General features: G+C 45.7%; 1 protein-coding gene across 1 annotated transcript in view; it reads right to left on the bottom strand.

Annotated features, from left to right (window-relative positions):
• COX10 (cytochrome c oxidase 10) overlaps nucleotides 1–16,972 on the bottom strand; it is a 135,348-nt gene that overhangs the window by 25,976 nt on the left and 92,400 nt on the right. The window contains exon 2 of the mRNA XM_086525803.1: nucleotides 5,775–5,904. Within this exon, the coding sequence (XP_086381929.1) occupies nucleotides 5,775–5,904 (130 nt within the window). The remainder of the gene's footprint in view (nucleotides 1–5,774; nucleotides 5,905–16,972) is intronic.

Here is a 16,972-nt window from a genome sequence, read left to right as displayed (position 1 = left end):
ACCCAAGAACTCAGTGCATGGTCATCACCCGAAGCGGAATGGATACTTTGCGTGAAGGTGATGAGAGTGGAGTTGGAGAAGACGAAGTTTCTACACTGTGAGGATTGTTCCACGATCCTCCCCCGTCCCCATCTACGTCACGGAGTGCACCAAACCCTATGGAGGCTTTGGTCAAGTCCATGATGGAGATGATGCTACAACAAGAGGCGCAACGCGCCATTGTAAGGTGCAACGGAGAGAATGTTTGAACTTTGCTCAAGATGAGTGCTCTGAACTGTGCTCAAGGGTTCCTTTTACTTACGGAAGGGAGAGCCTTCCGTTCCCGTAATGAGAGAGTGCAATGGACACAACCAAAGATAATGGACGTGTATGAGACTGAGAGATAGAGAAGAGAATACGACATTAGAGACGTTGTAAAACCCTCCTCCGAAGGCCCCACTCTCTATGGCGAGAGCGGTCTACTTATGATTGCACAAATCTCTACAATGCTTGGACTTGCCGACGATGAGGACGACGACGAGACGGGCTGAAATCTGAAAATGCTGAGGGCTGAAATCTGCAAATCTTTATCTGATGAATTCTGACTCTACGTCGGTGACAATGTCGATAGCGACGATGCGACGACGGCACGCTGAAAACGAAGATGCTGAAATCTGCGTTTTCCGAGCTGAAACTGTAAACCTTGATGAATCTCACCGTGCGGCGAGGATCTGTTGCGGGAAGGTGAGATCTGCGAGGTTCGGGACTTGATCTGCAAGTGCTAAAGGCTGAAAACTGAAAACGCTGGTGGTTCTTGATGTTCCGTTGCGGTGAATTTGCAAAATGCTGGGGTATGATGCAGGTCCAAAAACGCTAGGGCTGAAATGGTCTTCTGCTGTCGCCGGTTGTTCTGCAAATGCAAAACGCTAGGCTGATCTGCTGTGTCGTGGGCTGATCTGTTCTGCACAAAAAGCCAAGGCTGATCTGATGCAAAAACGCTAGGTCCTCAGATGGCTGAAAACGCTAGGGCTGCTGCGGGTGTTGGTCTTGCTAAGAAGTTGCCTGTTGAGCAAGGTGCTCCTGCTGCCTCTTCTGCCAAAAAGTGCTAACTCTAGTTTGCTTATATATTAACTTAGCAAAATTACCCTACCTACTTTCCAACAAAAGTCACTTAAAATAATAAGTGAAAAATGTCAAAAATAGAGAAAATAGGCCTATGCACTGTAAAAATGCTACTGATGGGATCTGACTGGAATCTGATGGTCATGCTGTGTGCAACCAGAGGATATGCATCTATACTAAGTGACTGGGCATGCACGGTCTACGAATAGACTCACAAGAGTGCCAGATCACTTCTAAATCTAGACTGACTGGACATGCACGGTCTACGAACAGACTTACAAAAGTGCCACATCACTTCCTATTGTAGACTGACTTGATTGAACTGAACCCTGATCATGTTGTAGCTTGTCCAGGGACGCATAGGGTTGGATGTGTCACGTGACATCCCCTCCTTTTCAAAGTGAGGTACTGGTACCGAACTGTATGGCATCGAGGGAGATCGTCAATAGCATCCGGAATCCTTGAAGGGACTCTTCGCCAGCCCACGCTAAGGTGTAGGTCATGCAATACTCGAACTTCATAAAGGTCTGCAACGCTTGCTTCTTTGGGCCGCGCCGAAAGCGACACAAAGTCATATGTAGCTCCTTCAATGCTTCAACATTGTCTATGGACGTAGGTCCAGCTTCTTCAAGAATCTCCAAGGCTGAAAATTCCTGAAACCACTTACAACACAAAAACATGACATACCTATTCCATGTAAAGTGACTGGAAAAAATCTCGTCTTCTCTAAAGACTGTGCATGCAATGTAGATGAACAAATAGACGGAGTGCCAAACCGTTCACCACACAAACGCAAACAATGAGATCGAATATTGTCTTTATGATCTAAATCAATCAACTGTGGCAATTCACAACATAAATACCCATGCTTGGTGCTCATACTTTCTTGTGCTCTTTCTACAAATGTGTCATGCCAAGGAAGAGACATGGAATGTGACTTCCGTGAATGCATACTTTTCAGCTTTTCTTGAAAAATCCGCATACATCCGTGCTCATTCATGAGTGAAACGTGCTCAACGTACAACATGTCATGCCTAGGAAAAGAGATGACATAAAGACGCTGACTAAAATACAAGAAACGATCATGAATGAAACACTCGTACAATGCGTGCTGACTAATCATGCGAACACATAGTACTTCCTGTAAGGGTTCTTTGGACCTAGGCTCAAGAGCCAAGATCGGTTCTTCGTGGTTGATCGAATCTGCAACGAGGTTAGTTTCGCTAGAAAAAGCATCAACTAAACCATCATCCTTGTGAACAATCACATCATCTTCATGCAACTCATCATGCTTGTGAGAAATCTCATCTTGATCATGCAAATCATCATGCTTATCATTGTCATTCAAATCATCATCATGCAAACCATGTGTGTCATGCTTGGGAGAAGAAGAGACTGAGAGAGTCCTTTCCCCGAATCTCTTGCATCTGTGCCTGCACTTGAGAAAAGAGTCGCAACATCTCTTTCATGTGTCGGTCACTCTGTTCTTGTCTTGCTTTGTTCTTGCGATCAAATTCTGCTTCTCTTTCGTTGTTCTCGCGATTCAATTTGGCTTGGCTTCCTTTGTTCTCGCGATTCAATTTGGCTTGACTTTCTTTGGCTTCCAAGTCGTACTTACGCTCTATGGCTGCCACGCTTTCTTCGTAGTCACGATCTATGGCTACCATGCTTTCTTCGTAGGCCTTTCTTTTTGCTTTTCTTGCTTCGCGTTCTAACTTTCTTTCCATAAACAACTGCTTCAACTCCTCCAACGGAATTAGTGCAATCCTTGGCATAGATGGGAAAGGGGGAGGGTCGGGAAAACCTCCTGGTGGGGAAAATTCTTCTTCGTCTCTCTCATGCTCATCACATCCAAGCGAAGTATCCATTCCGCTTCGAGTGATGACCATCCACTGAAGTCGTGGGTTCTTGTGGGTTCTTGTGGTCTTGGGTTCTTAAGTTCACGAGGAACTTGGATTCTTGTGGGTCTTGGGTTCTTGGGTTCTTGGGGGTCTTGAGTTCTTGAGGTTCTTGAGGGTCTTGAGGTTCTTGAGATTCTTCTTTCGCTTGCAATCTGTGTTAGAGCAGGATCTTCTCTTCACCCGAGTTCTGCTCTTTTCCGCGGGCGCACCCCTTGGCATCCTTGCGCTCACACCAAGGTTGCTTTTTCCCACCTCACGTAGAATGGCCGGCCGCTAAGTGCACGGTCCGCTCTCAATGAGTGAAAAGAGGCACAAGGGGAGGCTGGACAAGCCCTTCTTCTTGAATTTCCGGTCACACTTCAAAAACACGATTAGGAATCGACACGCTCAAGCGAACTTGGGTTCGTGTGACCTCAACAAGCAAAAAAAATTATGCGGTTCTTGGGATTCTTCCCTTGAGTGATACAGAACACGACCAAAGCTCTGATATCAATGTTAGGTGCAACGGAGAGAATGATTGAACTTTGCTCAAAATGAGTGCTCCGAATTGTGCTCAAGGGTTCCTTTTACTTACGAAAGGGAGAGCCTTCCATTCCCTTAGTGACAGAGTGCAATGGACACAACCAAAGTGAATGGACACTGTGAATGGACGTGTATGAGACTGAGAGATAGAGAAGAGAATACGACACCGGAGACGTTGTAAAACCCTCCTCCGAAGGCCCCACTCTCTATGGCGAGAGCGGTCTACTTATGATTGCACAAATCTCTACAATGCTTGGACTTGCCGACGATGTCGACGACGATGACGACGGGCTGAAATCTGAAAATGCTGAGGGCTGAAATCTGCAAAATCTTTATCTGATGAATTATGACTCTATGTCGGTGACGATGTCGATGGCGACGATGCGACGACGACACGCTGAAAACGCAGATGCTGAAATCTGCGTTTTCTGGGATGAAACTGTAAACCTTGATGAATCTCACCGTGCGGCGAGTATCTGTGAGGTTCGGGACTTGATCTGCGAGTGCTAAAGGCTGAAAACTGAAAACGCTGGTGGTTCTTGATGTTCCGTCGCGGTGAATCTGCAAAACGTTGGGGTATGATGCAGATCCAAAAACGCTAGGGCTGAAATGGTCTTCTACTGTCGCCGGTTGTTCTACAAATGCAAAACGCTAGGCTGATCTGCTGTGTCGTGATGACATAAGAGCATAATTCACAAATGTTCATGTCTTTCTAGAACAATCATCAACTAGTATCCATACCAAACAATATGCCTCTAATGTGGCCATTGAACTATGAATGGAGCTAAGCGTAAAAAAATACTCACGTCTTTCTAGAGAAATCATTAACTAGTATCCGTACCAAACAATATGCCTATATGTGGCCATTGAACCATGAATGGAGCTGAGCGTATCTCCAAAAAAACTGATTCTAATAGATACCCCATCAGAATCCGTGATAAAGAGAAGACTCACCTCCAGTGACCAAAACCGAAAGCGACCCAATAGATGGACGTGATGGACGTGCTCATGTGTCCCCGACAACAGATTGCAGCCGATTAGACCACCACTAGTGAAACAGCTCACAATTGAATAGCAAATACACGACTCTGTCTATCCAAATCCCTGAATGTGAAGGTGAGAAGTGTGTGTGTGTGTGTGTGTGTGTGTGTGTGTGTGTTTGTGTGTGTTGCTTTACTCGAGATTTCCTTCGCCACGTATTGGCATGCATGCGGCTCCGTTTTCCCATGACCGTCTTCCATAAACGGTTTTGGGCATTTGGCATTGTCTCGCCAGCGTTGCAGCGCTTCGCGGTCTTCTTCATGTGGGTGAGATTTTGGGCTCATTAGAGCTTATGGCGGCAGCGCATTGGCTATATGTTCCATCGCACTCATGCAGATCCCTTCTCGTTATTCGAGCTTTCTCTTAGGCAGTCTTTACGGTTTGCCTTGGAAGTTGGTGATATTAATGCAGAGATACATCAGCTTTGCTATGAATGCTTTTAGCCATTTTGTACAGCCGAACACTTCTGTGTTGCTTCCCTTGTATCTGATCTTTTTGGTGGGTTTTCCTCACTTTGAGGTTTCCCACAGGTAGATTAATCAAATTGATTTAACAAAAAAAAAAATGTGTGTGTGTGTGTGTGTGTGTGTGTGTGTGTGTGTGTGAGAGAGAGAGAGAGAGAGAGAGAGAGAGGCCAATTCCATGCAGGCTGTGTGCGTTTGTGAATGTCGCAGGCAATGGATAAGGCCTGCTGGATATGGCAAGCTGTGACGAAACCCGAGGCTATAAGCAGGCTGGAGCTCAATGCAGGCTGGGACAAGAGGCGACTTGACGGGTGGCAAAAACCCCGCATGACACATGATGTACAAAGGAAACCGAAGGACCGGTACAAGATGTAAGGATACATGCAGGCCGGGCTGAGATAGGAAGCCAATAGATGAGTCCGAAGTAGCACACATAAATCTGCCTTGGACAATCTTTGGCCACCAAGCAATGCAGCACCCATCAACCACCACCTCCTAGAGACTCCCAGACTAACCAGTGGCTAAACCACCTGGACAGAGTATCCCCTCTGGGACCTAGGCTAAATCCACCATCCACACTGAAAAGAACAGCTCAAACTGATATATTTATTTTCTCGCATAACAGATCCCCTTTGAATCCTCAATTAACTCGTGTCTCCCTCAAAAGTGGAAGAGCTAGAACAAATTGAAATTTGAAAGTGCCATTATGCAAATGAATGCAATGTACTTGGGCAGCAGCAATTACCTGATTGATCGTATTAGCCGCAGCAGCAACTAAAAAAGTTCCCAAGCACGTACACGACAGCCCAGACATATCTATGGCCAATCCACTGCCCATTACATAACCTGCTCCTGCTGTTGTGACAACCAGCATGCTGTCCCAATGAAACATTGAAGCATGAAATAAATCAGTCCAAAAAAACACCAATGTTTCTTGAAATCTTAGGGCAGTAAGTCAAAAAATAACCTTTCACTAACCCTCCCAAAAGAAATCACGCAGTCTTGATTAAGGGAGCTTGGCTGATGAATATGTTTTCCAAAAATCAACCTGTCGTTAGCCCTCCCTCAAGAAATGGCACCGTCTTTGCTAATGAAGCTTGGCAGTCATGAATCACTACTACACTAGAAAGTCACATCTGTTACCTAACCAACCTCTGGTAGTACCCTCCTAGGTCAATTTTGCGCACATTAACATGATACAAGCCATACAAGCACATAAACGAAGCACAAACTTTGAGTACTCAGTATTCTTACCATTAAATTCCATGCAAGGCATGAACTTCATGGTTGTATTTGTGTATTCAACATGTCCATCAGTTTCAAGATGATAACGGTCCTTTGATTGAACCGATTAGCAGGAAAGTTGTTACTCATCATTGTCTCTACCAAATCATATGGTAGCTAACTCGTTCTTTTGTCTTGATTTCGTGCACAAAACACGAAATCAAGGGAAAAGAACAACGATAATGTTGGATATAAATACCTACTACCTATAAGCCGCCTGCCGACACGGCCAGCCTCCCATTCACAAATATTACTCATTACATGTTTTTCTACAAGATAACATATGAATAAGAAGCAGCTACATCTTCCCGACTTATATACCTAGATGAATCCAGGATAAGCCCAGATGCACCTTTGAAGGAAAGTACAAGGTATAGACCCGTGGTAGTCACCCACAATACAACATAACGATCAGCTCCATCATGCATAGTATTGACTAAATACCACGACATCCCCACTAACATCGTCAGTGCCCAATAGTGGGTGTAGAACTAGGTACTAACATATGCTCCCAAACACCACACGCACACATTCATGAGCATACATCAACACAAAGTTCAGCATACTGAATTTCTGTCAAGACTCCGGAGATCTAGGGCAGACTCAGCCATAATGAAGCCTAGCACTAAAAGAAGCATTAAATCTGAAGAATTGGCACAAAAATGAGGTAGTTAATAGGGTATACACACCACAAAAGATAGAAAGAATTAGCACAATGTCAACTTGTCGTAACTCATATGAAAACTTCACAATGTGAAGTCTACATGTCTGCTATACGACTAAAAAATATACCTAGATGAATCCAGAATAAGCCCACCAGATTCACCTTTGAAGGAAAGTGCAAGGTATAGACCCATGGTAGTCACCCACAAGACAATATAACCATTAGCTCCATCATGCACATATTGACTTAAATACCATGACATCCCCACTAACGTCGTCAGTGCCCAATAGTGGGTGTAGAACTAGGTACTAACATATGCTCCCAAACACAATACACACCACACGCACACACGCACGAGCATACATCAACACAAAGTTCAGCGTACTGCGTTTCTGTCAAGACTCTGGGGATCAAGGGCAAACTCGGTCATAATGAAGCCTAGCACTAGAAGAAGCATTAAATCAGAAGAATTAGCACAAGAATGAGGTAATTGATAGGGCATACGCACCACAAAAGATAGAAAGAATTAGCACAATATCAACTTGTCGTAACTCGGACAAAAACTTCACAATGTGAAATCTGAATGTCTGCATGTTCTCGCGGAGAATCTGACACAAATGACATGCCAGGTCATCACTTTGTGACAATATAGGTGGAGATTTAGATGAAGAATTTGAAGCGTTCTTTTATTATTACCATTCCCATTATAATTTTTGTCCTCATCTTTAGAAGAGTCATGAGAGAAAGAGTTACCATTACCGTAGGCTGTCTTGAGCTTACCCTTGTTGTGCTTAGTCTCCTGGAGTTAAGCCAAGCTTATCGCCTCTTGTAACGTCTTTGGATCACCGGCTTCCACGTCCAACTTGATTGAGTGGTCCAATCCAAAGAGAAAAGCCTCTAACCTTTCCTCATCCGATTTCCGCAATTGTCCACCTAACTGAGACACACAGTTACCATATGACATCACAGGTTTACCTTGTTGAGACAAAGCCCGAAAATCCTCTTTCAATCGCTTCAGGTACTCTGGAGGCAAGGAACGAGTCTTTAGATCCTCCTCGAACCTCCCCCAACTAAGCTCGAGAAGGGGAACGATGAGAGACTCGGAATAGACCGTCTTCTTGACCACCTCCTTCTTCTCCATCCACTCATCCTTCCAAGTGATGGCATCACCCGTGAGATGCATGGAAGCCAAGAGAAGTTTGTTATTATCAGACTTTTTAACAGCCGCAAAATAGGATGTAAATTGATGCAACCAAGAATAAATGACAATAGCATCCTTCTTACCGTCATACTTACTCAGCGTGACCTTCTTCGGAAATGGTCAATTGGTCGTCTGTGTAGCAATGGTCGTCTCCGCAATGGTCTTGGCATATATTTTTAAATCGGACTCCAGAGAAGAGGTATCGGATTGCACCGTCAAAGTGGCGATGAGATCACGCATGGTTGCCCTTTCTTGCCTACGCGCCTTGGCTTCAACCTAATGCTCTCGTCTACAGACCTCGGCGTCTACCTCTCGCTCTCGTCTACGAGCCTCAGCTTCGGCCCCAATCGACATTCCCCTTGCTCCGCGGCTTCGGCACGCTCTAATCCACGTGCCTCTCCGTTTCCATACGCTCTTATCGTCGAGCTTCGTCTCGCCGCATCATCATCTCCATCATCATGCGCATCAAAGCATCCATGGGATTTGGTGGCAAAGAAGGAGGGGGAGGGCTCAGGGGAGGATCCGTAGGTGGAACTTGCTCGCCTTCTTGATTGGTGGAGGTCTCCATACCGCTACGAGTCTTGACCATACAAGGATTTCCGCTCTTGGTTCAAGGAAAGTCGCAAACTAATCTTCGGAGACTATCTACCCCCTCGTCGGCGCACCCCGCATGCAACACCCGGTCGGTATACAATTGGTTGCTTTTTTCCGACACTCACGGCCACGGTCCTACACGCAATGGTAGGCATGCCTTTCCAAGAGAGGGAGGAGTATACACCGAAGGGCTGCCAACACAACCAAAAACACGAGAGAAAAAAAACTTTTTGGGGATTAGCGGATTAGTGCAAAATCCTCAAAGCTCTAATACCAATGTCAGGTGCAACGGAATTGAAATGGTGAAGATCTAAGTTTTACACTTTCACAAATCCTTTTCTTTCTTTCCTTGCGTTAGTGATTCCTTTTAGCTTGAATGATGGTTCCTTTTAATTTTCCCTAAAGAGAGGGAATGAGAGAATGCGGTAGAGATGTGTAGAGAGAGAGAGAGAGAGAGAGAGAAGAGGAGAATGACACCCAATGGGGTCTCAACCAACCCTCTCAAGGACCTCCCACACTATTGCCGATGTGGTATTTGCTTTTGATTGCGTAAATGAAATGTATACACATGCAATACCTCAAGTGCAGACTCTACTGACTTGAATGATGACTGTCGTTGTGGTAACTCCTCAAGACGAGGCACCTCCGGGGCTGATTTGATGCACCTTTGGATCCTTCTCGATGTGGGATTGCGGATGGCCGTCAGGGGGTAGATTTGGGGCTGAAATGCGCTCCCGATGTGAGAGGAATGAAGGGCTGAAAGCTGGCTGCAAAAACGTAGATCTGGCGCCCAAGACGCAGCAGATCTATCGCGAAAAGCAGGGCTGAAAACGCCTCTCGACAATGCCGATGATGGACCAATGTGAGCACTCAATGCCGGCGAGGGAATGGTCGAAGAGAGGCTTGATGGGCTGCCAAAAGTACTGGACCACAACGGAGATGGCTAGCGATCGTAGATTCGCGCCGATCCGGCGAGGGAAGGGCTGAAAACTGAAAAAGGTAGTGCTGATCTGCAAGGAAAGGGCAATACTAGGTTGAAATCTGCAAAATGCTGAAGCTGATGGTGCCTTGTAGAAAACGCTGGCTAAATTGTAGGCAAACGCTAGGGCTGATTTTCTATGATGATAGTGTTAGGCACTTCTCATAGAAAACACTGGCTCTCTTGGTCCCTTTATAGGTGAGATTTGTAGTTTATTAACCTCCAAAGGCTTAGGTAGGGCAAACCGTCCACCAAACCCAACAAATAAATCATTAAAATGATTTATTAATAAGTTTGGCCAAGGAGGTAGTTTCTGGGTGAAACTGTCGCACATCTGCCATTTGGGAATCCGATCGACGTGGGGAATGGCTCGTTGGATTCCTCTAACCTAAAAACTATATGCACGTCATGTCAGATGCCCACCGTAGTGTAATAACATCTGTCAAAACGCGTGTACAAACTATTTATGCAAGAGGGTTCCAAAATGAGATAATGTGGCAGGGCCGTATGGACGTGGGGTTGCTTTTTTGGGACCGATTAATTGAAGCATTGATTTTTTGACACTTCAGCTTTTGGGGCTTAGTTTTTACCAGCTTTTGCTTTTGGGCTTGCATGCCTTTATAAGGCTGCCTTGAGGATCCTCTCTGGGATATCCGTGCATGGTTTGCACAATTGCAAAGAGACTCCATAGCATCCTTGGCAGTTGTACTCTATGACTATCGATACAAAAAGAAGTACCCCACAGCTTGACTTAGGGGCCAGTGAATCTAGGTAAAGAACTACGCTTTGCCGTGACTCATCTCCAATGCTCTTTTAAGTTCACTTGTTACCAATTTTTCAGTTTATTCGTGTGTTTATTGTTTATTGCCAGTGGCTTGCCGGTTACAATGGTATCAAAGCTCCAATCAACTAGTGTCCTACAGAGAACCCGATTCACACACACATGGTTCTCATAAGCCGGAGAGGGAGTACGAATCTAAAGAGAGAATTTGAAGACAGAGTAGCGGAGGAAGTCGAAGATGAAGAAAGAAGATCAAGAAGAAGTGCACGACGACGAGGTTGAGCTCGGCCCAAGACACCTACAAGGGAGGGTAGAGTGTTTCTACTGTCGAACCCAACCCACAGATAGATCTAGCTCTTGTCGACCAACAACAACAGTTGGAGGTCAACCGATGATCTAAGTGTACAGGAAGCGGCAGCACAAATCAAAGGCGCCAATCAACGCCAAAGCAAATCCATAGCTGACGCCCTCTACCAACAAGACACGATCCAATTCTTCCATCACTCCATTACACTTTGATGGGCATCCAACAATACGAGCATGTTGATTAGGTCTAAGGGAACGTGTTGGTTCAAGTATGAGGTTAAGTGCAGTACATTGCACTTACTAGATGCTATCTCACTTACTAGACGGCAAGTGGCACCGGAACTCAAGGTCTTTTCCCTTATAAAATCAACTTTATCCCCTCACCATTAGCGTTTTTAGTAAGGTCAACCTTCTCTCATCTTCAATATTTTTGGCATGAGATCGCAGCCTCATGTAGAACCAGTATTTTCAACCACATCCACACCGGATTTGCATGTGCATTGGCAGCCATCCCCCTCCTTCCCCAAGTGCCCCCATTGCCCTAATGTTTGAACACATCTATTCCCCCATCCTCACCGCATCAGCCCCATCATTTCAGCCCTGCATAAAGCATTAGATCTGCTATGTGTCACGTGCACATGGCTCTGTGTGCCACGTGGACATGCTTCATCGACTTCCAGAGCCAGTTTTCCCCTTCTTCCTAGATAGGGATATCTAGAATCCTAGGAGGATTAGTACCGGCAATTTTGTGAGCCTATTCGCAGGACCAGCATCTATTAGATTAGGTTTTTCAGTTTGGAACCCTCTTGCATAAATGGTTTGAATACGCATTTTGACAGATGTTATTACACTACGGTGGACATCTGACATGACAAGCATGTAGTCCTAGGTTAGAGGAATCCGACGTGCCAGACTGCCTGTCGATCGCATTCCCAGGTGGGCGGATTGTGACAGTTGCACCTAGATATGGACCCCCCTGGACCTATTTTTATAATAAATCATTTTATGATTTATTTGTTGGAAAGGCTGGTGAGCAGTTGCCCTACCTGAAGCCTAATAAGTATTTAACTAGTGATATGCACCCATAAAGAGATCCATCTGAAGACAAGTTGCTAAGCGCTTAAGCCAGCAAAGCCAGCGTTTTTTCAGCAAACAGTCCAGCATTTTCAGCAATCAGCCCTAGCACTCAGATTCGCAGCAGATCAGCAAGCATTTTCAGATTTCAGCCCGCTTCCTCGCAACGGAACGGCTCGGATTTGGTGCTAGTGTGTTTCTCGTTGCGGTCCGGTCCTTTGGCAGCCCATTGAGCCTCCTCTCGGCAATTCCCTCGCCAACATCGAGTGCTGCATTGCTGTCCATCATCGGCCTCGTCTAGATCTGCGTTTTCAGCCCATCATTCTTCTCACATCGGGAATGCAAATCAGCCTGTGGTGGTCAACCGCAATTCCCACATCGAGAAGGATCCAAGGTACATCAAATTAACCCCGGAGGTGCCTCTTCCTGAGGAGTTACCGCGGCGATTTATCGTCGTCAAGTTTGCATTGAGGTATTGGATTGTGTATACATTCCATTTACGCAATCTAAAGCAAATACCACATTGGTTTCTCTCTCCCTCTACACATCTCTTTTGCATTCTCTCAGTCCCTCTCTTCAGGGGAACATAAAAGAAGCATTCATTGAAGCACAAAGCATTCACTAACGCAAGGAAAGAAGGAAAGGAGTTTGTGGAAGTGTAATACTAGATCTTCACCATTTCAATTCCGTTGCACCTGACATTGGTATCAGAGCTTTAAAGATTTTGCCCAAAAAGTTTTTTTTTCTCTCGTGTTTTTGGTTGTGTTGGCAACCCTTCGGTGTATACTTCTCCCACTCTTAGAGCAGCAAGCCTCCCATTGCGCGTAGAGCCGTGCGCCTTGAGCCTCCGAAAATAGCAACCAATTGTATATTGGGTGTTGCATGCGGGGTGTGCCAACGAGGGGGTAGTCTCCCGCAGATTAGTCAGCAACCTTCCTTGAACCAAGAGGAGAAATCCTTGCATGGTCAAGACTCGTTGCGGTATTGATACCTCCACCAATCAAGAAGGCGAGCAAGTGCCACCTATGGATCCTCCAAGCCCTCTCCCAACCCCTCCTCTTTTGCCACCAAATCCCATGGATGCTATAATGTGGATAATGATGGAGATGATGATGCGGCAAGAAGAGACGCGTCGATTAGAGCTTGTGGAAGCGGCGGAGCATAAGGAGCGCCGATTGGCGGCCGAAGCCGAGGCTCGTAGACGGGAACGCGAAGAAGCAACAGAACGAGAAGAACGTTGCTTTGCGGCTGAGGCCGAGGCACATAGGCAAGAAAGGACAACTATGCGTGATCTCATCACCTCTTTGGCGGTGTTGATACCTCTTCTTTGGAGCCCGATTATGAAAAGCTTGCCAAGACCATTGCGGAGGCAACCATTGCAACACGGACGCCAATGATCCAATTCCCAAGAAGATCACGTTCTGTAAGTATGCCGGTAGGATGCTATTGTCATTTACTCTTGGTTACATCAATTTACATCCTATTTTGCGGTTGTGAAAAAGTTTGAAAATAACAAGATCTCTTCGCTTCCATGCATCACACGGGTGATGCCATCACTTGGAAGGATGAGTGGATGGAGAAGTAGGAGGCAGCCCACATCGTTGCCCATTCCGAGTCTCTATTCGTTCCCTCTCTCAAGCTTAGTTGGGAGGAGTTCGCGGAGGATCTAAAGACTCGTTTCTTACCGCCACAGTACTTGAAGCGATTGAAAGAGGATTTTCGGGCTTTGTCTCAACAAGGTAAACCTGTGATGTCGCATGCTAACCGTGTGTCCCAACTAGGTGGACAATTGCAGAAATCGGATGAGGAAAGGTTCTATAGAGGCTTTTCTCTTTGGATTGGACCACTCGATCAAGTTTGATGTGGAAGCCGGCGATCCAAATACATTGCAAGATGTTATACGCTTGGCTCAACTCCAAGAGATGAAGCACAACAAGGGTAAGCTCAAGACGGCCTCAGGTAATGGTAACTTTTCCTCTCATGACTCGTCTAGTGACAAGGATTCTAATGGGAATGGTAACCATAAAAAGAACTCTCTCAGTTCTTCTTCTCAATTTAATTCTCCATCTCAATCTCAATCTAAGGGCGATAAATCTAAGGAAAAGGGTAAAGAAAATCTAATAAACCTCAACTCACACATGATGAAAAGATTGCTCAAGGAGTTTTAGGTGGTCAATTAAGTGAGGAAGAACAAGCATTGTATGCAAAGGAACATAGGTGTTTTTATTGTCACGTAGTAGGTCACATAAAAAGGGAATGTCCTAAGAAAGAATCTAACAAGAAAACCTCTACTGTGTCAACTTCTGATGCTACCTCTCAAGTGAATGCTATGAGTGTGGTAGAGCAAGAAGCTAAGCAGGAGGGGATTTTTAAAGATGATGAACTCATATAATGTTATGGACATGTGAATGGTCAAAGGGTCATTGTGTTGTTTGATTGTCGAAGTTCTCATGATGTCATAAGTGAATCTCTTGTGAAACATGCACATCTTCAGACTTCTCCCATCCCCACCCTCCCGGTGCAAGGGTTCTCTGAAGGCATGGACGCTTCGATCTTTCAAGAATGTGATGATGTCAAGTTGATCATTCAACAAACCTAATTTACTCGTTGTTTTGTAGTCTCTTAACTTGCAGGATGTGATATCATTTTGGGCATTAAGTGGTTTCGCATGTCCAAACCCATTATCGATTGGGAGAAGCTCACGTTTCTCATCAAAGATAATGTGTCGCAGCCCGTCCTCGTTCGAGGCGAGAGCGGTATTCCCTCTCTCCCTCTCATCTCTCATGTCCAGGCAAACAGAGAGCGACGTCGAGGAGCCCAAGCGGCGGTCATCTATGTCAACCCCACATCAAGGAACTTGCGTATTCCTGACAGGTATAGTGAAGGTTTTGTTAAGGTCAATTCGGTGTTTTCCCAAGATCATCGTTCCCCTCCCCATCGACCTATGGACATTGTCTCCAACCAATTGCATACGAAGAACACGTAGGTAGAAAAATTTCTCCATTGGATAAAGAGAAGCCAAAACCAGGTGATTTCTCATTTAGGAGGCTTCGCCCTCCAAGGTACAATCTTTGGATTTACCAGTTCTCTTTGTTCGTAAGAAATCAAACTCATTTCAGTTTTGTGTGGATTTCAGGGCACTCAAGTCAAGGATGGTCAAATTCCGGAAGCCGAGACCTCACATGGTCGTTCCTTTGGAGCGTCCACAGAAGGCACAGCGAGTTTCCAAAGTGGACCAGTCGAGTTGCCGCCACAAGGGTGGACTTCCAAGGAGCAATCCAAAAGAAGAACCACCGGAGATCATTGTTCCAATCAAAGTCACCAAGTCGAAGTGTTTTCAAATGCTTCCATTTCAGTTTCGCAATAAGACAGAAGAAAAGCAACATTTCCTCAAATTCATGGATCGAGGGACACATGAAGATGCTTGGGCGGACGAAGGCTTTTTCATCCACTATCCCAATTTGCTAGCCTCATACAAGGAGGCCATGCAGATCGGTACCCGTACCTCACCTTAAGCAGAAGGGGATGTCACGTGCACATGGCTGTGTGTGCCACGTGGCCATGCTTCATCGACTTCCAGAGCCAGTTTTCCCCTTCTTCCTAGATAGGGTGTCACGAGGACGTGGCAGTTATTAACCATGTCACAGAGATGTGGCAGTTGCTAACCTTGGTTGTTGGTTTCTTTCCAATGGGGTTTATTTTATTTGTTTAAGACCCTCTTTTTGAAGTAGCAAACGGTCGGACATTGTATGGCCAATGTGAACGGTAGATTCACCCGCAGACGGGAAGTGGTCGGCACTGGACTTCGTATGGTAAGAGGATGTCTAGGCTCAGAGCAAGATCATATAGGTCCCCCCGTCGCACTTAGCAAGTTGGTGGATACTAGGAAGTGAACTCAATTAAGGCGTAAAGTCAAGGTGGGACTACCAACAAAAAGTATCCGACAGTTGGGCCACATTGCACTTTTGGATGCGGTCCCAATGAGGATAGATGGTCAGAAGACCAGTGGGAGCCCAACGGAAGCATCTCCTAAAATTTAGGGAACTGCTATTTTGGGCCGTGAAATGTGTTCGCGTCATTACCTCCGGTATGACCAGGGGAACATTTTATAACTCTGCCGCGAAGTCAACTGACACGTCGGTTGGGATATTTTTAAGCGGCGAACCCGAAACGGGAAAATGCTTGAAAATGCGCCAAGTGTCACATTTTCATGAACTTTCCTCTTGCAGAAAAATGGGCGCTGATTTTTATGCTGGGAGAGGCCTCATTTCAGCTTTTGTCACAGGTTAAGAGCTATGGAGTGCTTCCTTTCCCTCTCATGTACAGTGTGGTGCTAGGAGTGATGCCCTGCACACTACACACTGCTCTCTCTCCCCTACGTGCAGTTATGTGATGCCCCACAAGAGGGCTACTCATTTGACTGATGTACAGTTGTGTGGGTTCATGCTTTTGTGCTGAGGCAAGAGCCTCCTTGAGCAGGAACAGGGGTAGCTAACTGCTACTCCAAAGTAGGCACTGGTGAGAGTCATAACCTCACCGTACAGGTGCAAAATCAGCGCTGTGTATGCGCTGTAAATTCACTGTTTTTCAGCCGTACGGACGCCACGACCATTGGGAATCGTGCCACACTGGCAGAGGACAGTTAGGGGACTGTTTGGGGCTGAAAACAGGGCAAAAACCAGTAAATACAGCGTGCTGAATTTACTGTTTTTGGACAGGAATCAGAGGGTATACGACAATGCAAGCGAGTTCCATCAAGGGAATTGGTTTCGCGCAAGTTTTGGGGCTATTATGCTGCCGAAATTTGGCCAAATCAAATGGTATCTAGTGGGATACAGTCAAAGGATTCCCAGGACCTTACCTTGTAATTTACCCTTCTAAAGAATAAAGAAATACCGAAAGGGGCGCCAATTTTGGGGCCTACAGGTTGTCGGCGTCTGCTCGGAGCATTCTAGCTTCCGAGCCGTGTGTGTGATTAAGTGTTAACTCTCGTCGCACGTTCTCTTTGCAAAGTGCTCTGTGTGTGTGTTTAAAGTAAAGAATTTCGGGTGAAAGCCAAC

The sequence above is a fragment of the Adiantum capillus-veneris genome, chromosome 12 (genome assembly GCF_014529385.1).
Source record: "Adiantum capillus-veneris isolate H3 chromosome 12, ASM1452938v2, whole genome shotgun sequence".
Taxonomy (NCBI): Eukaryota; Viridiplantae; Streptophyta; class Polypodiopsida; order Polypodiales; family Pteridaceae; genus Adiantum; species Adiantum capillus-veneris.
Note: the sequence above shows the minus strand (reverse complement) of the source record. Positions and strands in the feature narration are given on the sequence as shown.